The 24,454-nt window shown below is 52.4% G+C and overlaps 1 protein-coding gene across 4 annotated transcripts in view; it reads right to left on the reverse strand.

Moving 5' to 3' along the window:
- PPARGC1B (PPARG coactivator 1 beta) overlaps positions 1 to 16,063 on the reverse strand; it is a 111,670-nt gene extending 95,607 nt beyond the window's left edge. For 2 of the 4 annotated variants that reach the window (XR_006795553.3, XM_064596679.1), the window contains exon 1: positions 15,856 to 16,063. Coding sequence is in view for 3 of the 4 variants with exons in the window: in XM_064596679.1 (XP_064452749.1) it covers positions 15,856 to 15,933 (78 nt within the window). In the remaining variant the exon portion in view is untranslated. The remainder of the gene's footprint in view (positions 1 to 15,855) is intronic. The other 2 variants (XM_054513964.2, XM_045902969.3) reach the window with 2 other exon arrangements.
- Between the last annotated feature and the right edge of the window lie 8,391 nt (positions 16,064 to 24,454).

Here is a 24,454-nt window from a genome sequence, read left to right on the forward strand (position 1 = left end):
TCCCCAGAGTCCACTTCCCTCAGAGGTCCCCTTCCCAAGGAATTCCCCTTGGGAAGTCCCCTTCATGCCAAGTTCCTGCAATGGTGACCTTATTGGGCAAGACATTTCAACATCCCTGGCCTCAGGTTCTTAATCTGTAAAATGGAAATGAAAATCCTCCTGAGGGAACATGGGTTACGGATGTGAAATGCACTGAGAATTTCACAATAATATGCTAAAAGGGTTAACAGTAGTGGTAAGAGGAGTAACAATAATTATTACTATGGCAATACCTATCACTATCATCATTAAATCTATTTAAGGTTTACTCTGTAAAGTTACCAACCTTCTCCCTGTCCAGCAAGTACCTGGTGGGTGTGTGGGTGGCCCCACCACGACGGGGATGGCTGCTTTATTGGGCAAAGGCCTCTGGTCAGGACTGCAGGTGAGAAGCTGTGCCCCAGCCTAGTGTCTCCGCTCCATGCCTCGGGCCTGCACACCTGCACAGCCCACAGGGTGATCCCACTCATCCCTCCTGCCTATGAGGCCCTAGTCGCCCTCCCCACACCGTCCCCACGCCCACCCCACGCCCCTGAGCAGCCTCCAGCTAGCTTCCCAGGCTGGAAGTCTCAGTGCTCCTACTTGTACCTGTTCCAGACTCCTGGACCATCCCTTATGTTCCTCACCCTCACGGGACTCCTCTGGCCAGCTCAAATCCTCCACTCGTGCATAGGGAGCTCCTGTCTCCCCCGAGTCACTCGCTGATCATTCACCAGCCACAGGACGTGCTGGGACTTATGACAGGCTGGTTTCTCCCTGGGATGCCCTTCCCCACCGTGTCGGCCAGCTCCAGCTCACCCCTCCACACTCTGTCTGCTACACAGGCCGTTTGGACACTCCCACTGCACCCTCCACGGCCATCTGCAGATCGGTGCTTCCCAGGCCAAGGAGCAGGGCTCATGCAAATCCGTGATCCTAGCTTCCCACACAGAGGGAGTGATTGCTGCACAGATAGAAAAAGGAAGAGGCATCAAATGATAACCTAGAGTCTGTAATTCATGGGGTCTTCCAGTTTCCTCTACCAATCTGTCACCAAACCAAGCAGTCACTGATCGTCATTAGTATTGATAACATCACCACGGAGGCACAGCCCTCTCTTCAAACATTCCAACCACCTTCTCATTCCAACCACCCACTGAGATACTTAGTTTTATCCCATTTCGCATGTAAGGAAGCTGAGGCCCAGGCAGATTAAGTAATATGCTCTAAGTCGCTCAGCTGCTAAAGATCCTGGACTCAGACTCTGAGTCCAAGTTGTAGTCTTAACTAACCTCTGTTCAAGTCTGCCTTCTGCTGACCCTCAAAATCCAAACCCCAAGCTGAGCCTAAGTACCTGGAACCTGCTGATACCACTCTTTCTCTCATTGTCCTGCAACTGGATCACTGAAAATTTACTGTGAGGTCATCTGAGCAAAGGAGGCCTTTCTCCTCGTTCTGGGGTGGATTCTAAGACTCCCTCCTCCCTCTCATGCTTTTCATTTCATCCTTCAGCCCACTCTGCTCTCCCCTTGACTTGATCCACTAATCTAGGCCAACTGTGGCTCTACGGAGAAGAGCTTCTGGCAAGAGACCACCATTGTCGTCTAGGCCCAACTGCTACACTGCCCAGGCTGCAGACCCCAGCCCCACCCCCAGAGGTGGGAGACTGCCACATTCCTGCTGGTGGCTGGTCCCTGAAGTATAAGCCAGGCAGCCAGTCCCTCGGCCACTAGGACAAAAAGCAAGTGCTAGCAAAGGCTGGGTCCCAGGGCGCTGCGGAAGCAGGGACACGTGGCTGTGCCCACGGGACAAAGAAGGGCTGTTGCCCAACCCTAGGGAGAAAGTGGTGTGAGGTCACTGGGACGCTGGGGCATGACTCCTAGGGGACGGGGCCCTGGTCACACCCGTCTGCTGGGCCCCGGATGGGGGGCCTGATCAGTAAAGGAGCTATATCCCCCAGCCCCACCACTCACCCTCTGAGCCTCAGGTCCCTCACCTGAAGAATGGGGCTTCACCTCCAGGGGTTGGTGGGAGACTTAAGCGAGCTTACCATGGTGGCCAGTACAAATTCATTCATTCATTCACTCAAGAAATACTCAGTGAGTGCCAATCATGTGCTGGGCCCTGGTGCTGGGGATACAGTGGGAAGCAGACAGGCGATGTCCAGGCCTTGTGGAGCCTTCCATTCCCACAGAGGCAACAGGCCACCAATGAGTACAAATTTATAAACACGGAAGTATCTGGGAGCGGTGCATGCCTTAAAGAAAAGAGAACACGCGCTGGGATAGAAAGCAGACAGGACTGGAGAGTCAGGGGAGGCCTTTCTGAGTACATGGTGTCTCAGCAGATCTGGAAGAGGAGAGGGAGCAGCAAGCCATGATGCCTGGGAAGAGCATTTCTGCCAGAGGGAACGGCATGTGCAAAGGCCTCACTACACTAACTCAAAGACCACTTTTATTATCACTCGAGCCACACCCTGTCCACTCCATAGAAGCAGCACATATAGCTGGGAGGACAGTGAGCTGGGCAGCAGAAGTGGGTTCAAATCCCATTGCTTCTCCTAAACCATCATATGGACTGCCTGGGACCATGACCAACACTCTCTGATCTTTAAGCATCCTGATAAATCAAATGATCCCTGATCTAAGGGTCTGTAGATGGCTTACATTCCCTCAAGCTCCTTTCTTTTCCCTTCTTCCAACCCACCCACCTGTAGAAGTAATCATGATTTCCTCCAGCTCCCCAACTCCCCACCCCCTAAGTGGCCCCATAAGTCAATAGGTGGCTGGGGATCAAGGAAAACAGATACAGGGATGAAGGCAACATCTGAAAGCCGATTTGCAGCAGGATCCTATCAAATCACTCTGAGGCTCCATTTCCCCACCTGTAAAATGGGAATACTCCCCTCCTCTTGCCTACAACACAGAATTTGATGTGAAGATAAATGGAAATGCCAGATAAGGAAGCCACCCTGCTTTATACACGCATTAGAAAGGGGCTTCTATCTGCTTCTGGGTCATTTGTATCCTAAGTGCTACCCTGTGGCCTAGGCCTAAGGCAGAAAGGACAGAGCGGGGAGGGAATGAGAGAGTGAATGCCAGACACTCTACAAACAGTATCTGATTGCTTAGGACCAAAGCAGAGGTGTCATGAGAGGGAGCCTTCTAAAAACATAGAGGCTTAAGGGCCTGCTCTCAAAGATTCTCATTCGCTAAGTCTGGGACAGCCCCAGACGTATAATTATTATTATTTTTTAATTACACAGTTGATTCTGATACGCACTCATGGTTGAGAACCACTGAGTAGTCCTACCAACCCTGGAAGGCAGGACATATTAGTATTCCCATCTGGGACCTGACTAACTAGAGCACAGAGAGGCCGTCTAACTCCTGGATCACACAGCAAAGATTTGAACCAGACAGTTTGCTCTCGTTAATCACAGGCTACACAATCTTTTTTTTTTAAGATGTTATTTTTAAGTAATCTCTACACCCAATATGGGGCTCCAACTAACAACCCCAAGATCAAGAGTTGCACATTCCACTGAGTGAGCCAGCCAGGTGCCCCGAGGCTACACAATTTCTTGAGGCCAGTCATACATTACCTCTACCACCCCGTGCAGCCCTGGAAATACAAAAACATCTCCCATTGGGCGCCTGGGTGGCTCAGTTGGTTAGGCGACTGCCTTCGGCTCAGGTCATGATCCTGGAGTCCCTGGATCGAGTCCCTGGATCGAGTCCCGCATCGGGCTCCCTGCTCGGCGGGGAGTCTGCTTCTCCCTCTGCCCCTCCCCCCTCTCATGTGCTCTCTCTCTCTCATTCTCTCTCTCAAATAAATAAATAAAATCTTTAAAAAAAAAAAAAACATCTCCCATTAAGAGACGGCATTACCTTTCAAAGAAGCTTTTATGGCTAGACCCACTCCTTATTCACCTGGCGTTACCGGGGGGTAACGTATGCTCACAGTAAGCAAAGCTTATGGATAACTCTGGAACTTTTCCTGTTTTTCATTGACTTCCTGTTTTAGACGGTAACACCGAAATCTGTTTCACTCTTCCTTGCTTCCTCCAACAGAGAACACTGAACAGAATGTACCTTTCCTTGGGGATAACACTGTCTCTATGACCCATGGGCTTTGTAACTTCATATGGTATATTCAGCAACAAGGGGCCTCCGTGCCCCCCCACCGTGCTGCAGTCCATGTGCTTCTGCCTCTGGTAGAACCGCAACCCCCACCCCCGCCCGTCCCATGCCTGCCCGAACACACACCAACAAAACTGGCTTACTGCTACGCAAGTCATGAGGTGTGGACAGGACCGCCAAACCTGTAAGAATTGTGTGTAAACGAAGAGTGAGTTGGCCCTAAGTAGGAAGGGTGAGGGGTGATATTTTGTGGAACAGGGTCTTTTTTTTTTTTTTTTAAAGATTTTATTTATTTATTCATGAGAGACAGAGACAGAGAGAGAGAGGCAGAGGGAGAAGGCGGCTCCCAAGGAGCAGGGAGCCCGATGCGGGACTCGATCCCAGGACCCTGAGATCATGACCTGAGCCGAAGGCAGTCGCTTAACCAACTGAGCCACCCAGGCGCCCTGTGGAACAGGGTCTTGAGTGGTTTCTGAGCAAGGCGAGATTGATATGACATCAAGTTAACGCTCTTGGGCACAGAGCATGGTCACTGGTCCCCGAGTGCTCCCTCCATCCTTTACCTCCCTGCATTTCCAGAGTGGAGGCCAGCCATCCCAGTCCCTATGGAATAAGCAGACGGGCAATGGACAGCAGGCCCAGGGTAAGGTGCTGGTTTCAATCTCCTTGGAAGGTGTGGAAATACTTGACCAGAAACCTCCCTGCAGATACTGAGACTCCTAAAGCTCTGAGCCCCTCCCCAGTTGGGTGAGAGCCATGCCCTGTAACAGAATGGATCCCTAACAGTGGCTACATTCTACAAAGACCTGTCCACGGGAGGCGTGTTCTGATAGGGGGTTCTGGAGACTCCAAAAAATGTTTGTCTTTGATTTCCTTGTGTGCAAGGCTTATCTTGGAGACAAGGGCAGTAGGCCCCTTGTGGGGACTGATACAACCCTCCCCCCAACTCCCCTCACCCACATGTCCTCGCACGGTTCTAGAGAAAAGGCCTCTGGGGCCAAGCCAACGGTTGGTGAACTTCCTGAAAGATCAAACAGCATTTGTTCATTCATTCAGTCAATCGACAAGTATTTCCTGGGGACCTACAGTGTACCTGCAACCGTTAAGACACTGGGGGATCTGATGGGTGAACCAGCTGGATGAGGTCCCTTTCCTTAGGCATCTCTGGTCCTGAGTGGGTAGAAGACAGAACAGTAAAGAATAAACCCATACACAAAGGTTATCACAAGCTGGGACCAGAGTTCTGCATTTAATAAGGCTCTGGGGAAGGCCAGGGGTGGGGACAAATCTGGCACACAGTGGGCCCTGAATGAGTGATATCTATGCCTCCCACAAATCCTCCCCCAACTCCTCTTCCACACCCCTACCTCAACTGTAGGGATGCCGCAGAGCCCCCTGCAGTCTGTGCCTTCTCTCCCACTTCCCACTCGCTACCACCCAGCTCCCCAGCTGAGGCCAAGTGCAGACGTCACCCATCCCCCCCCCATCCCAGTCCCTTCTCTGTGTGCAGCCAGACTGGCCACACTGCAGTTGTTAAGACCGAGTGCTCTGAAGCCAGGCAGACCTAAGTTCAAGTTCCAGCCTCACCACTATCTGCCTGAGGGATGCGGAGCAAGTCACTGATTTTTGGTTTGTCGTAGTTCCAACCTCACCGGCTAGATTCAACCTGAGGATTCAGTAAGATAATGCACCTGAAGGGCGCAGCCTAGTACCTGGCATGTACCAAGTGGTCATCAAATGTGAGCTGTTTTCTACGATTACTATAATTAGTAACAATATTAACGAAAACCTTCGGGGACTCCTCACTGCCTGCCAAGTGCCAAATCCTAACCAGGATGGTCAAAGCTCTCCCCTTCGGCCAGCTTCCCTGTCTGTTTTGTTTGGGGTGGTTGGAGGGTGGGTATAAGCTCAGCAGGCAGACAGAGTACACAGAGAGGGAGGGCACACAAGAGGTCTCTAACAGACTGCGGGGACACAGAGCAGAAAAGGGCCCACTTGCAAGAGAGGGGGGAACGAGAAGAGGCGGCGCTCGTGCTGGGTCCGGATGGATGCAGCCGGGGCTGGCGAGAGGGGACAGATACCTCATGGTAGGAGTCCTAGTAGCCGCCTGCTACAGGGAAGGAACTGCAGAACGGCAGCAGCACCATGAACTTCGGAGCCAATCTCAACCTACCAACTGCAAAATGGAGAGAAGAATGGGGACTACCTCATGGGGTTCCTCGGAGATTACATGTGACTGCGATTAATTTATGTGAATAACTTAGCACGGGGCCTGACCGAGTAACTTGAGGCCAGACTGGGAACCCCTAGTCCCAGGCCCGTGTTAAGATTATGATACTGGGGGGCGCCTGGGTGGCTCAGACGGTTAAGCGTCTGCCTTCGGCTCAGGTCATGATCTCAGGGTCCTGGGATCGAGCCCCGCATCGGGCTCCTTGCTCAGCAGGGAGTCTGCTTCTCCCTCTTTCTCTGCTGTTCTCCCTGCTTGTGCTCTCTCTCTCTATCAAAAATAAATAAAATCTTAAAAAAAAGAGATTATGATACTGGTCTGTCCGTGCAGCAGAAGTTACAGTGTTGCGTGGTCTCCCACTAGTTGAGGAATAGACTGACAGATGGACGGACAGGCATTTGAGGCTTCGAATGCCATCCCCAGGAGCTCACCTCAGCAGGATTGTGCAGGGTGGGCCTGCAAATGTTTTCAGCGGCGGCTGCGGCGGCCCAGGATCACTAGCAGCACAGAGACCCGGTCATCCTCAGTGTCGAGGAGCCAAGACAGGGCCCTCCCCGGTGTCCTGGGTACCACACCACACTTCCCGCGAGGAGGTTGGGACCAGAAATAAAGGCTCCAGCAGCCACGTTGCCAAGGCTGTTTGCCATGGCAACCTCAGGGAGCCACTCGTGGGCCGGCTGCGGCAACTGCTCAGGGCCTGGTTTCTAACGTTTCCTCGCTCTCCCTCTGCTAAATGGCTGTGTTCTGCCAGGCAAGCACAGGGAAAACACGGCTGCAGAGCTGCTGGGGAGCATCAATCTCAGATGAGCAGGGCTCGCCCGGCTGAGCGCCCAGACAGTGGGTCCCAGACAGCCGAGTGTCTGCCATCCAGAGCCAGCCCTGCCCTTGCAGACAGGGGCTAGGAGTCCTGTCCTGCCTCTGCTAGGTGATCTGAAGCTAATCCTGGTCTGCTCCCAGCCTGTTTCCTCACTTCAAGGTAAGGGCATTGAGTCAGATGGTCTGTAAGGCATGCCCAGCTCCCTGAAAGCTCAGTCTTACATTAGCGTTTACATCCTCGTCATTGTCATCATCCTAACAGCTACTATTTACTGAGTGCTCACTCTAGGTCAGGCAACGCTCCAAGCATCATCTATCCTCTGTTCTAGCTGTCCGAAGAGCACACCATTCTTATCCCCAATATTATATGTAAGGCCTTGAATGCCATGCCCAGGAGCTTGCTTCTCCAACTGGGGTCAGAGAGGTTAAGACACTTGTTCAAGGTCACACAGCTAGTAAGTGGTAGGTCCCTGGATTTAAACCCTTGGCAGTTAAACTCTGAAGGCGAGAGCTCTTAATCACTATCTGTTATTTCTTCTCTCTTCAAGTAGCATCTAACTGGATTTGGTTTTCTGAAAGTCAATATTGCAGTCCTTGTTAAGGCTGGATGGGATTCCTCTTCACCTCCCCCTGAAGTACCGGGGGAGAGAAAACATAATACTCTGAAAGAGAAACCTCAGGGCCTCAACAGGATCAAGGACCTAGAGCTGAGTGGGAAGATAAATGGCAGGCTCTACAAGGTATTGGTCTGTTTTCTTACTAACAATGGCCCCTACTGACTGAACGTTCCTAAGCACTTTACAGGCATCATCTCAACAAGCCCTAAAACCCTCTAAACTCTGTGCTACTATGAGTCCCATTTCCCAGGAGAGACACCCCAAACACAAAGAAGCCTTGTGCCAAGGCCACAGGACTGCCTCAAGCAGCGCCCAACCCCACGGCTCCAAGCCCTCTCAGCCACCTAAACAAATAATTAGAGCAAATGTTTGTTTTCTTACCTAAAAGACCGAGCAGTAATTACAGGCCTTTGGGGATAATTAATCAATGACTTTACCCTCCCATTTATAAAAGTCTCTCTGGTCTCCTACCCTACCCCTGGGCAGCAAATCAGTCTCTGCCCCGACTCACTCAAGGGGTAATCCCAATGAAAGCAACTAAGGAAGAAACCCACCGTTAGCTTCAAGGGGAGTGGGGGGGCCTTTGGGGTTCAGAAGATGTGCGAGCAGGAAGCAAATGCGGCCTGCCCAGTGGTGGGGGGGGTGGAATACACCCCAGGGCGCCATGGCCCCCACAGAGCCCAGCCACCTGGGCAACAGCATCTGAGGACTATCCACCTGTCTGTCCCCCAAAGCAGAGATTTACCTCCCCACACACCAGAAAGACTCAGAAAGAAAGGGTCTGAGAGTCAGGCACCTGAGCCGCCTCCAGCTTGGTGGCTTCTCCGTCTGTGCCTCAGTGACCCTCTTCTGGAAAAGGCAGGGCGAGAGTGGATCCTCCCCAACCAGCCTCCCAAGCATGGCAGGAGAGGGAGCAGCTCAGGGGCCAACGTCCCAGGTTAGACCCTACGTGACGAACCTAATCCCTGTGCACTTACAAAATGGGGACAATAGAACCAACCTCCCAGTTATAGGGAGAAACCATGTGCTGGTACTAAAAAGTCTCTTCACAAATACACACTGAAATAGTCACGGATGACATGATGTGGTGTGTGGGTGGATGAACAAGAGTGGCCACGCATCCAAAATGGCTGAAGCCATGGGAGCATGGGGGTTCGCTACCATTCCGCCATCGACCGGCTGCTTCTCTAGGTGTTGGGCATCTGCCACGTAAAATGTTTAAAATACAAACTCTTCTTCAGTGAACCTGACACCTAATCACATAAAACATTCTTCTGCTCAAAAAATCATCTACTTAATGAGTAACCACAAAGCTAGCTCAGGATAAAAACTCTATTTCTTGCCCTCCCAGAGCTGTCAACCTGGCGGTAGGGGGAAAGCACACGGACCCCAGGGGGACAGTAAGCAGCACCGTCCACGTGAGGGGCAGAGGCAGAACACTTGGTGTAAAAGGCTCTCCCTAGAGGACAGGTGTGGGGATGGGGATGGGGGCTGAGCTTGAAGCGCAGGTGGGCTATGACTGCCTTTAAATGGTGGGGGTGGAGTTGGGGAGGGCACAGTCCACAAGCATTTATCAGTCTGGCCCTTCTCAGGAACACAGATGCTACAGGTAACAAGAGGAGCAGTGTCGGCCCTGAAGAGGCTCAGGGTGGAGCATACTCATTCACTCCGTGCGGATTTAGAATGGCTGAGTCCCAGGCACTTGTCCAGTCACTGTGGGGGAAAATGGAGGACGAAAACAGACAAAAATCCTCGCCCCCGTGGAGGCGGACAATCTGGAGTGATTTCCTAAATGATTAAGCTTCATGGGCCCTCTATTAGGAAAAATATCTATTATTTGGTGATTACATGGCACGCACTGTGTTGGGCACTTTAAATCCACTTGCCATCTGGTTTTTGTTGACTTCTCACAAGTTTTAAATAATGGAAGGGCAGAGAGGTTATGTGACCCACCAAAGGTCTCACAGCCAGCAAACGGCAAACCCAGATAGGTTACCTTCAAAGTGAGTGCAGCGGACCTGCCAGGGACAGAGCAGCCGTGCCTGGAGGGCAGGGGGAAGGCGGCACCACACAGTGGCATGGCAGCTGGCTCTGGAAAGATGAGTGATGGAAACGGGAGGAACAGCTATAGAGACAGGTAACAGCAGGAGGAGCCCACACTTCCAGGAAGAATATTCATGACATCCCTGGGGTGGACACATCCCAAAGGGAAAGCAGACCAATCAGGATAAAGTCAAGGGCCTAACTCTCCCGACTTCAAGGACCTGAAGGCCCTTGAACATCAGGGTTAAACTTTAGGCTCTAATGTAAAAGTACTGGGGAGCCATGGGTAATGTGTGAGCAAGGGAGTGACACCAGACACACACTCTAGTAACTGCAGGATTCCCACAGTCGTGAAAGGACAAAGACCTAGACCAGAAGAGGGGGAGAGGAACTGAAAGGGCAATCCAATCCAATTGATTGTGCATCAATGAGTGTCACTTGAATACCTTGGAAGAGAAATAGGAAATGGCCCAGCTCATTCTCTTCCAAATTACTTTATCTGGGTTTCCTTCACCTTCACATAATAAGAATTATGCTTCCCGTTTTTACATAAAAAAGATAGCCTGGAATTATGCTTCCCTTTTTTGCATAAAAAAGACTGCATGAAGGGGAGTTTGCATTTTACTTAATCCTGCCCTTCTAAAGTGCTTTCAAAGAGAATTTCAAGTTTCCTCAGCAGCAGGCTGCTACTCATTTTAAGTACGTTACTTAAGTCTCAACCCTGAGAGTTAAGGCCTATGATCCCCATTTCAGAGACTGAGAAACTGAGGCATAGAGAAGCAGAGGGCCTTATGAGTTGTCTTCTCTCTATGCAATGTGCCTTAATTTGCTTGAGGTGCTAGAAATTCGACGAACAGAAATAGAGCGTAGTCCCTGCCTTATGAGCTTGGAGTCCTGTGGTCCGAGAACCTTGCGTCTGACCCTGGTTCTTCTACTCACTCCAAGGCAGTGTAGTAGGTGGATTATCTGCAGCAAGCCAGTGAGTTCTCTGAAACTGTAAAACCCTCCTCTGTAAAATGGTAATAACACTGACACCTACACTTTGTAGAATCTTTACAAAGATAAAATGCAACAATGCAAAAAGAAGGCTTGGCAGTGTGCACAGCATCGAAAGGATGCTCTAATAAATGTTGTGGACGATGCAGGAGGAGCTAGCTGTTAACACTGCAATGCTCATGTTATGACCTCACTTCTAAGCCCAAGCCCCCATTTGCAAGGCTGCTTCTGACTCAAACCAGTATTCCTTCTATTATTCCAGAGAGAGAGGGAAAAGGGTGACTCATCCCCTGGCAATGGTGGAGCTTCTGGCTGGCCTGCACCAGCTGGGGAGAGGAGAGCCCCAAGGTGAAGGGGAAATATGAGCCCCTAGGGCCCCATTGCCGGGCCATTGCTTCTCCCAGTTCCATAAGCATCCTGATCATTCGTACCAGCCAGGGAGCCCCAGTGAAAGCAGAGCTCCCGCCTGTGGTGAACGAAGCCAGCAACTTCAGGTGAAGAAGTTACTCCCCCTGTTCTCACACAAGTGAAGGGTGGGCAAAGGCACCCAGCCAAGGCTGCACTTCAACCTGCCCCTCTAGAGGCCTGTCACTTTGGCTTGGAAAAGAAGTGAGTCCTGGCTTCAGGGGCTGGGGGAGCAGCCATATTGCAGACCCAGGAACTGAAGACTAGATGTTCAAGCCAAGTGCCCCATTCTCTGGGTGATGGGGCCCCTTCTGAGTACTCAGATCCAGTTTTAGAAAAATGGGGGGACAGGACACCAATTGAGAAATGGGCCAAATTCACAAACACGACATTTCACAGAACAGAACCAAAAATGGCCCATAATTATGGGGCAGGGGTGGGGGGAGGCATCACAAGTGGTCAAAGAAATGCACATTAAAACAAAAGGGTGAAAGAATTTATTGATGAACAAACTGGTAAAAATGAGAAACAATTAAAATACCAAGAGTTATTTGGCTATGGGGAACCAGGCATTCCCACACAATGCTGGTAAGTGTGTAAATTAGCACAATCCTTCTAGAAGGCAATCCAGAAATGTGTTTACCAAACGCCTGCATATTTCCTTTGACAGAGTAATTTCACTTCTAGGAATTTAAATGAAGGAAAGAAGACATGCAGAGACATTCATTTCAGCGTGGCTTACAAGAACAACAACAAAAATTATAAACAAATTAAATGACTAACAACAAAGGGCTGACCAAATACATTGTGGTTCAACCCTCAATAAAACACTATATAACCATTCAGATATTAAGACATGAAGTAGAATATTTATTGATGTGGAAAGACAATCACAGCATATTTGGAGGAGAAAAAAAGCAAATTACAACAATACGATTCCAAGTTACAATGAATATATGATGAAAGACTCCATTTTTGTGCAACCGATATTAAAAAAAAAGTCTGGAAATATATATAAAAATGAATAGTGGTTACCTTTGGGTAAGATTACATATTTTCAATTTTTCTTTATGCTTGCCAGTATTTTCTAACAATTCTACTATTAAATATTTTTCAATGATTAGAGATTGGACCACATGATTTATAAAGTTGCTGCCAACTCTGACATTTGGGGCATCTATGATTGATGTCCGAAGTGACTTCAGATAACCCGTATTTAGTGTGGGCTTACTGTGTGGCCTTTGGGGCCAAAGTCATGGCCCCACAGCTGTAGCTTTCTGCATTCCTCTCTACCCATACTCACTGCCCAGCTGTCTCAGGGGCCAGCCTGGGAGCTTCCCCTGTCTGAAATTCACATGCCAAGGACTGAGCAAAGGAACTCGCATGGTGGCAGGTGCCATGGGGACACAAAGAGATCAAAGGCAAAACTCTAGTTCCAGAATCCTACTGGGCCACAGGACTCACACACAAAAAGTGCCTGATTGTATAACACAGGCTAAGAAAACCAGAAGAGTCAGAAAGCAGGGCAAGCCGGGAAAGGAAGGCCTGCTGGAGAAGGCCATGCAGGAATGGTGGGTGAGGGCAGTGGAGGCAAGGGGCACAGGCTGGGCAAAGGTGAAGCCAACCCAAAGTCCTCTGGGATACATGCCCCAAACCTGCCCAAGAAACTTTCACAATCCTTGGTCCGCAGAATTTCTGAACTTTGGCCTGAATGAGTAAAAGTTAAGTCTCCTAAACAGAAGTCCTCCCTCTATCTGACTCTGGATTAGCCACCAAAGACAAGTCTTTCAGATAAAGACAATAAATTACCTTTTTATTCACTTTCCCCACCCCTTCCTTAGGGGGAGATGAAGGGGAGGGTCAGGGAGGGGCTGGAGGAGCAGAGGGAATCACAGGAACAACCAGACATCTCACATGCAAGCAGTGCTCACCCCCACCACCTCGACCTCCTCTTCTCTTGCCGGCAACACCAGCCCCATTTGACAGATGGAGGAAAGGAGGCTCGGAGAGTTAAAATGGCTTGCTCTGGGGTCACCCAGCCAGAGAGTGGGGAAGGCGACTCCACTCAGGCCTTCTGACTCCAAGTCCAGTGCTATTTCGAGGTAACACACAGGACCTGGAGTCAGGAGCCCTGGGTGGCTCTGTCACCCGCTGGCTGCGTGGTCCTGTACAAGCCGCTCACCCCTCGCAGCCTCTATCCCCAACTGTAAAATGAGGAGAAACGCGATGGCCCGCCCAGGTCCTCTTCCGGCTGGGCTCTATGAACCTTCTAGGGGTGGCTGCAAAGCTCCCCTATCAATTACATCTCCCAAGTTGGGCCGGCAAAGATCACCGGAGCAGCCTCAGCCTGTCACGTGGTTAAATAAAAAAAGCAAACGTCCCAGATTAACTTTCACTGCACTGCTTCTGCTGACACCTGATTACCCAAGTTTCTAGTTTCCTTGGGTGAAATCTCTCTGCAGGGTAAGCCCGCTGGGCGGCTAAAAGGACAATTAATTATTGGTGAGCCAAAGAACACCAAAGATGGAGTTAAAACCAGGGTCCAGAACGGACAGTTCTTGCTAGGGGTCCCCGAACGAGTCTCCGGCTGTTTCAGGCCTCCTTCACCCAAGTCTCAGTCGAGAGGTTCGGAGGCACCGCCCAGACAAGTGCGAGGGCTGAGGACAGAACTTTCCCAGGGGCAACTCGGTCCCACCCGCACCCAGTCCCTCTAGCCCCAGGCTGCCGGCCGGGGCCGGGGGGGGGGGGGGGGCGGGGCGGAGCGGGGAGGGGAGGGGGTAGCGGGGCGGTGGTGGTGCTGGGGCTGGGGCTGGGACCTGCCATCGGAGCAGACGTGGGCGCGGGGCCGGCGACGGCGCCCGGTGACCGCCGCGGGAGCTCCACTGCAGTTTCGTCAGAGGTAAAGGTACGCGCCTGGCGCGCGCGGCGTGTGCACACAAACACACACACCCGCGCGCGCAGACCGCTCATCACACACTACCCCCCCCACCCCGGCCCGAAGAATGCGCGATCACACGCCACCACCCCTTCGGCCCCCGCCCCGAAACCACCCCAGCACGCCCGCCACCGACCACGAGGCCCCGCGGCTCCCTGACGCATGGATGTCTGCAGCGAGCGAGGGCCGGCCCTCTCCGGCGCGTGGCGGGCTTCTTCTCCGCGACACCCCGCCACGCCGCGCCGTCCCAGCCGCCAGCCGGGAGTCGCCACCCGGAGCTGAACGTCTCGGCTTGCTGCGTCCCCTCCAAGTCGCGTCTCACGGCCAGGAGTCGGCTTGCAAGCCTCTCCCCGCCCACCCGGTCCCATGACAGCTGCTGCCGCCCAAAGACAGGCAGATTATAACAAGAAGCAAAGTTTCCCTCTCTCTCCTCCCACCGCCCGCCCCCCTCCGCCTTCCCCCTCCCTTCCAGTGTTATGCAAAACGAGCCGGCACCGGCGCTCGGACTCCAGGTACCAAACCAGCCCTCGCGAGCCGCGCCCGGTTCCGCCCGGCGGCCCCTCTCCGCGCCCAGCAGTGCGCCCGCATCCGGGGTCTCCTCGCCTCCGCCGCATCCCCAGCCTCCCCGCTACCCGCAGCCAGGCGCCCAGAGAAAAAGCCCTAACTATGGGGCCAAACTTTACGCTTGCAACAGGCATCGGGTGGGGAAAACCAAGGAAGGGGTGGGGGGCGCGCACGCCTAGTGCAGGCATTTTCGGTGGCGGCTTGTCCCAACAGCACCCCCCTCCACCCCGTCTCCAAGTCACCAGCTCCCTCGCACCACCACCCCCCGCCGCCCCGGCACACCAGAGCACCCTCTCCTGTCACGCGCGTGTCGCCGGTGGGGCTCCCAGGCTCAGCCAGAGCCCGGACGCCGCCTCGCGTTCCCTTCCCCCAGCATCGCCGAGCGCGCACCGGGGCCGCGCGCTGCAGGGGGACCCAGGCGTCCCCAGACAGTCTTTCCACCCCCATCCTGCCGTGGTTTTCTCCCGGGGGGCTCCGCCGGTAGCGAAACCAGGAAGGTGCTATCTCCGCCGGCATGTCCACGTGCCCCGCAGCCCCCTAAGCCCTTAGCCGGCAACTGGCAGGAAACTCCGCGCTGCGGGCGCAGACGGGGAGCCGCGGGGGGCCAGCAGCAGCACGCGGGGCACGGGAGACCGGAGGACCAGGGCACTCCGGGGACGGGGGCAGGCGCCTGAGCCGGGGCCACAAGTCCACGTGAAAGTACGGCAGCAAGTGCCGGGAGTCTGAGGGCGCGCCTCCCGCACCCAGGACCAGCCTGAGGGTCCCCCACACCTTGGCGCGGCTCCACCTCCCCAAGGAAACGCGGTACCCCCCACCTCTGCCGGCGGGGGGAGCGGACTCCAAGCGACCGAGGCTAGACCCTCCCCGGCGGCCGTAGCGCCCCCCACGCTCCGGCTTGCGCGGGGGGGAGCCTTTGGCTCCCTGCCTCCGTAACAGAGAGCATCGCAGGGCGCATGGAAGGGGGGCTCTGCAGCCGGGAACCCCAGTTCCCCCCAATGCGCCCACCGCTGCCCCCCGGCCTCCGCGGCTGCGGCCGCAGCCCCCGCAGCTCAGCACCCCTGGCCCCCGGCCCGCGGCCCTTGCTGGCCGTACCTGCGTGTCGGCGAGATAGTTGAGGAAGAAGGAGGAGAGCTCTTCGTCCAGCAGCGCGCCGCAGTCGTTCCCCGCCATCTTCCAGCCGCGGCTGCAGCGTGCGGCGGAGTCAGCGCCGAGCCGGCCGGGGGGAGGGAGCGAGCGAGCGAGCGAGGGAGGCGGGAGGAGGGAGCGAGGCCGGCGGGAGGCGGAGGGCGGAGCTCAGGCCCGGGCTGCCGCAGGGCCGCCGGCTGCGGGGGCGGGGCCGCGCGGTGCCCGCGCCAGCCGGGGGTCGCGCCCCCACTTTCCTGCGCCACGTCTGGCTCCGCGGTCCTCGCCCGCAGCCCCCGGCCGGGAGGAGAGCGCCCGCAGCCGGGTGAAGATGCCCCAGCCAGCGGCCCGATGCCTGCGCAGCAATGCGGGCAGCCCCCTGCTCCTGCCAGAGCGAATCACGTTGCGTTAGCGCTGGGCGGGTCCTTTGAGACAACCTGCTTCTGCACAGCTGGGGAAACTGAGGCCCGAGAAGGCAGAGGACTTCGTGTGAAATCACGGTGCATGTCAATAGCAGGAACACACAGTGCATTTCAATAGCAGGAAGACAAAGCTCAGGTCTGACTGCCCCAGAGGTTCGAGTTTCTCTACCTGAGCTGCAAGGCCAGAGAGGGAGAAATACCATAGGTAAAAGGTGGAGAAATCAGGGAAGGCTCAAAGAGGGGCTGGCATTTTTCTCTTTTCCGTGAAGGACGCATTGACCCATATTCTGTTAAGTTTGACCGTCTCCCTCAAGTTTTCCTTCACTCCCCTACCCGGCCCCCCCCCCCCCATAAACTTCAATGACTTCCCTTACCATGGCCCACAATGCCTTGAGGTGGCCAGGCCCGTGCAGGCCTCCCCAGGCCCCCTGGCCTCCCAGTTCCTTCGATGAACCATCTCACAAGGGGCTTCCACACACAGAGTGCTGTCTCCTGCCCTGTGGCCATTCACCTAGTAACCGCATCTTCAGCGCATCCTTCCCCACTGCCACTCTGACTGTCAACCCATTCCTCCCCCCCCCCCCCCCCCACTGTCATGGGTTCTCTTAGCTCTACAAGCCTTTTCCTTAGAACACTGGTCACAGCTGCCATTTTACATTTGTTCCAGTGAAGATTTGTTCTTCATGTCTCTCCTTACTAGACTCTAAGACCCATGAAAGCAGGGACTGAATCTGCTTTTGCATTTACTGTGTCTCCAGTGCCTGGCACATAGTAGATGCCTAATAAATAATGTGCTAACTATAAACCCCGGAGGATTTGGATTCCACCCCACCCACCACCACCACCACACATTGAACAGATAAGAAAACTGCCCAGAGTCAATGGTGCCAAAACCAGAACTCAGGCCTCCTGAATGCAACCTTGAACTCTCACCATCATGGCCTGCTGTTTGTTTGCCAGGCAGTAGATGAGGGCACTGCCTGAATAAAGGCGTAAAGGCGGGAAGATTTAGGCCTATTTCATTGGGCACGCCTGCCTCTTGCTCTCCACCCCCCCTCCCCCGGACTGGGGAGAGCTGCCCCACCCGGCCCACCCTGCGTGGGCTCCCTCCCCAGATGAGGAAGCAGGGAGAGAGCCCTCTGTCCACCTGCTCAGACTTGAACTCCTGAGCAAGAGCTTCCGTCTTCTCCAGTCTGAGGTTCCCAGAACCGCAGGGCGTGATTTCACTCTTTGGGCTTTAGGCCAGCGCGCTTTTAAGGAACAATGAATCCCAACAGACAGCCTACATCTAGCCTTGGAGCACTAGCCTGGGAGTCAGGAGTCCTGGGTCCTGCCTGGTCCAGCCCTGCTACATCTTGTCTCCTCATTGGACAACTCAAGAAGTCAGGAGCATGGGCCCCCTGGTCAGACTGCCCAGTTTTGAACCCCTGCAAGTCATCTAGTTTCAGGCCTCGATTTCCTCATCTGCATCGGTGGGGATCATAAAATTACTTACTTCATAGGGATGTCAGGATGATTGAAGAGATAATATATGCAAAGTGCTTGGCACGGTGCCTGACCTCCTGGGGAAAATAGCTAAACTCTGGTCCTCTGTTTCCTCATCTGTAAAAATGAGAATAACATGCATGTCCCTTGAAGGCCAGTGTTACTTTCCTTTCTTCCAGGGGCTGCTGGCTGCCTTGGACTCCAGGAGATCTGGATTTGAATCTTGGTGCTCACTAGCAATGTGCCCTTGGTCATTTACTTAACCTCTCTGGGCCACAGTTTCCTCCCCGTAGGGTTCTTGTGAGGGTGGCAAAAATCTGTGCACATAAAACCAATGGCTGGGCCCTGCACCTGGCCGATAGGAGGGTTCCTCCCCGCTCAGCATCATCACCATCACCAAGGTCATCACCATTAGCATGAAGGGCTTTGCTGCTGCTGCCCATGGAGCCCTGTCAGAGCCCTGCGGGACAGTTTCCCGAGACGTCCCTGCCAGATCCAGCATGGCCAGGGACTGCTGTTGAGCCCCTTGTAGCTGAGAGGCCAGACCTGGAGAGTCCCCAGTGCCAGCCGTCTCAGGCCTTGGCCTTGCAGAGCCGCAGTACCAGACAGGGCCTCCCAGGGAAGGCCTCAACAGCGCTTGCCCAGAGCAGCTTTTGCCTTTAAAACTCTGGTGTTGAGGGGCGCCTGCGTGGCTCAATTAAGCGTCTGTCTTTGGCTCAGGTCATGATCCAGGGTTCTGGGATCAAGCCCTCCCGTCAGGCTCCCTGCTCAGTGGGGAGCCTGCTTCTCCCTCTCCCACTCCCTCTGCTTGTGTTCCCTCTCTAACTGTGTCTCTGTCAAATAAATAAAAAAAATTTTAAAAATCTTTAAAAAGAAAAAGAAAATAGAAGCCCTCCAGAAACCCAAGGTGCTAGGTGTGATCTTGTGCAGTTCACTTGCCCTCTGTCAGGCTGTTTCCTTTAAACAAAAGAAGCTGTTTTAAAGGCTGTGTCCCTTTAAAACAAAAGAGCTGAGCTAAATTAACCTCTCCTGAACCCGCCAGCCCAAATACGATGCAGTTTATAGGTATCAGCTCAAACTGAGCTTTTCCACACTGCCCAGGTGCCAGATACCTGAGTGTGTATCACCTCAGACTGTTTCCAACAGCCCTGAGGAGTCCGCATTCTAATGTCCAGTTTCTAGTGGAGGAAACTAAAGCTTACAGGATTGAAGTGATCAGCCCAAGACCACACAGTTAGGGACACAGCTGAGATTTGAACCCCAGCCTGTATCTGGTCCAAGCCACAGACCCTTGAAAGGAATGGAGAAAAACCCCACACCAGCTAACCACTCCCAGGAAGCTGGAACGGTGGCACATTTCTTATTTTATGACTTCCAAGTGAAGGGCAATAATAATGCCAAACTTGGACTTCATGTGGCTCACTCCTATCTGCTCTGCCTTTTTATTGGCCCTGCCTCTCCCGAGATTAGTGAAAGTTTGCCTTGCACATACACCAGGCAAAGCCCGGACTCCTCCAGGCTCCACGGAAACGGCTCCAGCAAAATGAACCTTTTTCACTTGAATATTATAGCCACTAGTGACAAATGCTCAAGATTAAAAACATCAGCATTTTCTCTCTTCTGATAATAGAAGAATGCTGCTTTATTCAGATTCTATAACCATGTCTCAAATTCTGGAGGGCATGACAGTCACCTGGGCTCTGTTACCAGAGATTACAATTCAGTAGGTCTGCCGTGGACCCAGGAATCCACATTTAAGAGGCTCCCCTAGATGACTCACCTGCAAGAAACTACCCATCATTCAACCGCTATTTAATGAGCACCTACTCTGTACCAGCCACTGCGCTAGGTGCCATGGATTAATCAGGGAACACAATAGCTGCCACCCCAGTGATACTCTTCTATTCACGATCAGTGCATAGTGAATTTTTGTTGAAAGAGTGAGGGAGCTAGGACATGGGTCTTGATAATCACTGAGGTTTCCTGCCAGCCACCCACAACTCTGTGATTCTATGAGCCAGCCAGGGAGTCAGAAACACACCTATTTCCCAGTTTCTGTCCAGGAGGCAGAAACTCGAGCCAACAGGAACTAAAAAGGCACCTGCTTTGTATTGTTAATTCTGACAGCCATCCCCACCTTTCATTGAACACAGAACTTTAGAACTTCCGCGGGGCAGTGGAGAGCACGTTATCCCCCTGCTCCACTGTACAGGTAGGAGAACGTGGCCAAGGCCACACAGCCCTTCAGTGGCAGAGCTGGGCCTGGAAGCCACGGCTGCAGACCGTGTGTGTCGCGCCCGGGTAGCTTCTCCTCAGGGCTTGGAAAGACCTCATCCAGATGGTGTCATTCTCGGGTCTCAGAGTTGGGGATGGGGGTCTTTGGCACTTGAAAATTCATCATAAGCAAGGCATTTCCGGTGTTAGTCAATGCCCTCTTCTTCCTGGAGGGGTTAGACCATGAACTCGCCAGTACATTTGGGGGCTACATTTAGCAGACTTCTCTTTCATATGCTACAACCATTAAAGGGCTTCCAGGTCAGCCAGTGAGGAGCATTAAACAGACAAGGTATTGTCAGCTGTCGCTGCCGTGTGCAAGGGCTGGCTTTCATTCACCCTCCTCAGTCTCGTAAATAACTGTGCACAGAGCATGGGAACGATGGATCAGGGGAGGGATGGAAACCTGCTTCCTCCTCATCTGCCCACAGAGCCAAAAGATCCTTACACCCATTTGATAGATGTTGAAACAAAGGCTCATAGATGTAAGGGTTACTTTGTTTTGTTTTGTTTTTACAGAGATGTACATTCTACCAGCTTGTTGTATGTATCTCAGAACAGCAACATTTAAAGAGACAGCCACCCAACATGAAAGGGTACCATCTAAATTTAGTATCCCTATCAAATAAGGCAAGCAGATGGCAAGACCCAAGGACCTGTTCTTTATACTCTGCCACTTACTGGCTTTGGGACCTTATGAAAATGACTCCTTGGCAAGGATCATCCTATCTATTCTACCCGACCTAGAATTTTGTGTGGATCAAATTCACTTACAAAAGACTGAGTGTTACATTCATTATCCTAAGTCATCAATAATAATCCTTCTGGGAATTTATCCTAGGGGTCTGATTCAAAAGATGGGAAAACTACAGCTTGATGTTTACATGTACTTTGATTCAACAAATATTTTTAGAAGCTGCCAGGTGCCAGGCAATGTGCTACAGGCCCACAAATGGGAACCATGATACAGTCTTTGCTCTTATGTAACTCACAGCTCTGATCACCACGTGCAGTGGAGGAAGTCAACATGCAGTTCCCCAGGGTGTAATAGGTTCCTTAACAAATAGGGAGGCTGGAGACTGGAGGGGCTGGGAGAAGAGCCTAGGGGAGAGCTGGGGCCCTGAGCCAAGGCAGTGAACGTAGCAAGAGGGATATGAAGGCGTGGATGGGTTAAAGCCATATTTTAGACTGGGATTCAGTAGCCTTTGGTCATAGGTAGGAAATGGCGGGGAGAATTACAGGACATCCAGTTTCTGGCTTCAGTGGGTGATGGGTCTCAGAGGAGAGGCAACTCAGAGGGAAATCTCCCAAGGGGGGCTTTGAGGGTGTGTGGGGCATCCAAGTGGAGACAGGTAAAGGGAGCACATTGATGCCAAGCAAAAGATTGGAAATAACCTCAACATGTAGTAAGACAGAACAGTTCCATTCCACACCACCTCACTGAGAGTAGACAACAGCTCACGCATGCACGGAGAACTGTGTCCAAGGATGCTCCCTGCAGCATTGGTAATTATGGTAAAAAGAGAAGGACTCTAAAAAAATGAACGGTGGTGAGATCACATAATGGAGTATTAGACGACAGTGCAAATCAATAACATCTTCATGAATCCACACAGATTAATCACAAAAACAGTAAGGGAGACAAGCAGCCTAAGGGCATAGTCTTATGTCACTACATAATATTTTGAAATACATAAAATGATAGTCCATAATGTTGGTTAATACATGCATGTGAAGTAAGAGCATAAACATGGGACAGCAAAGACACAGATCACTTTTAGGAAAGTGACAGGAGAGGGGGGCATCGGGTTCGCTCGCTTAGACAGACCCCCGTGCAGGGCGCCTGGGTGGCTCAGGTGTTAAGCGTCTGACTTTGGCTCAAGTCATGATCTCGGGGTCCTGGGATTGAGCCCCACATCGGGCTCCCTGCTTGGTGGAAAGCCTGCTTCTCCCTCTCCCGCTCCCCCTGCTTGTGTTCTCTCTCTCACTGTGTCTCTCTCTGTCAAATAAATAAATAAAAACCTTAAAAAAAAAAAAAAAGACCCTGTGCTTGGTTGAATGCTCTGCTGTCGCTGTCTCAAAATTCATCATGATTTTTGAATAAAAGCCCCTGCATTTTCAATTTGCACTGGGCCTTGCAAGTTATGTAGCTTATCCTGGGAGATTAGAATCCATGGTACAGAAGAGAACTCCGACTATACCTGTAATGGTTTATTTTCTTGAAAAAAACCTCAAAAATATTTTTAAAGGGTCAGTGTTGGTTAAACCTGCGTAGCGTATTGTTCCTATGCTTTTCTGTATGTTTGAAATATTTTATAAGAACAGTGAAGATGGACTTATGTAAATACAGTTTATTTACATGATGAAATACTCTGCAGAAGGCAGAAGAAGGCCATATGGAAAATGTATGGGGAAAAATGTATAATATAGGGCGCCTGGGTGGCTCAGTTGGTTAAGCGACTGCCTTCGGCTCAGGTCATGATCCTGGAGTCCCGGGATCGAGTCCCACATCGGGCTCCCTGCTCGGCAGGGAGTCTGCTTCTCCCTCTGACCCTCCTCCCTCTCATGCTCTCTGTCTCTCATTCTCTCTGTCTCAAATAAATAAATAAAATCTTTTAAAAAAATGTATAATATAAAGTGAAACAAGGTTATAAAAATATTTATGAAATGATCATAGCTCTATGCACAAATGCACATGTAAAGTATATATATCAGAGTGACATAAGAAATCTGAACACATGAAACAGGACTAGGTTGGCAGAAATAATTTATTTTAATATTTTCATTTCTCCTGCTGCAATTTTGTTTTTACAATAAATAAAATGTTACTAGCTATCTGCTTTCTATACTAAAGAGCCAGCTCCTCTGGGAAACTAGGTTGCCGAGTGCTGACTGTGTTAAGTACCAGATGTGCATTGTGACAGGGACATTTTGGAGACAAGATCTCTACATAAGGGAGAGCTATGACGGTGGAACTTTTGGCACGCTCCCTAAACTGAGCTCTGAACTGGGAGGCAGGTCAGTCTCACTCTGGCACCAAACTCACATTTGGACAAATCTCTTCCCTACTCTAAGACTCAGATTCCCATTCTGCACAACGGCCATAGACTGATTGGCCATCCCAAACATTCACTGGATGGGCATCTCCCCCGGGGGCCTCTGCCCTGACTGTGCGATGCTCTGATTCCCTCTCCCATTTGCGGGAGGAATCATCTGGGCCTTGTGTAGTTTGGCAGCAGAGGCAGCTGGAGTCAGGATACTGAGAAGAGAATCCAGGTCAGTAGGCCACCCCAGGAGGGTTTTATATGGGGTGGAATCTCCTTGGCTCTTGGAGCAGCCAGAACTACAGAGTTCCAGGGAAAGGGCATGGCCTCACAAACATGGCAAGGTAGAGAGGGTACAGTATGGCATCATGGGCACAGCATCATGGGCACAGCAGAGCATCATGGGCACAGCGTCATGGGCGCAGCAGAGCATCATGGGCACAGCAGAGCATCATGGGCACAGGGTCATCGGGGCAGCACAGCATCATGGGTGCAGCAGAGCATCATGGGCACAGCAGAGCATCATGGGCACAGCGTCATGGACACAGCAGAGCGTCATGGGCACAGCAGAGCATCATGGGCACAGGGTCATCGGGGCAGCAGAGCATCATGGGCACAGCAGAGCATCATGGGCACAGGGTCATGGGCGCAGCAGAGCATCATGGGCACAGCAGAGCATCATGGGCACAGCGTCATGGGCGCAGCAGAGCATCATGGGCACAGCAGAGCATCGTGGGCACAGCATCATGGGTGCAGCAGAGCATCATGGGCACAGCAGAGCATCATGGGCACAGCGTCATGGACACAGCAGAGCGTCATGGGCACAGCGTCATGGGCGCAGCAGAGCATCATGGGCACAGCAGAGCATCATGGGCACAGCATCATGGGTGCAGCAGAGCATCATGGGCACAGCAGAGCATCATGGGCACAGCATCATGGACACAGCAGAGCGTCATGGGCACAGCGTCATGGGCGCAGCAGAGCATCATGGGCACAGCAGAGCATCATGGGCACAGCATCATGGGTGCAGCAGAGCATCATGGGCACAGCAGAGCATCATGGGCACAGCGTCATGGACACAGCAGAGCGTCATGGGCACAGCGTCATGGGCGCAGCAGAGCATCATGGGCACAGCAGAGCATCATGGGCACAGCATCATGGGTGCAGCAGAGCATCATGGGCACAGCAGAGCATCATGGGCACAGCGTCATGGACACAGCAGAGCGTCATGGGCACAGCGTCATGGGCGCAGCAGAGCACCATGGGCACAGCTCTGTTATCTTCAGTTTCCCTGAGAATACTGACAGACATCTCAGGGGAGAAAAACAGATTAAAAGGGAATAT

Source organism: Mirounga angustirostris, unplaced genomic scaffold (genome assembly GCF_029215605.1).
Source record: "Mirounga angustirostris isolate CCGP_5_RB_7025 unplaced genomic scaffold, mMirAng1.0.hap1 SCAF_7, whole genome shotgun sequence".
Lineage (NCBI taxonomy): Eukaryota > Metazoa > Chordata > Mammalia > Carnivora > Phocidae > Mirounga > Mirounga angustirostris.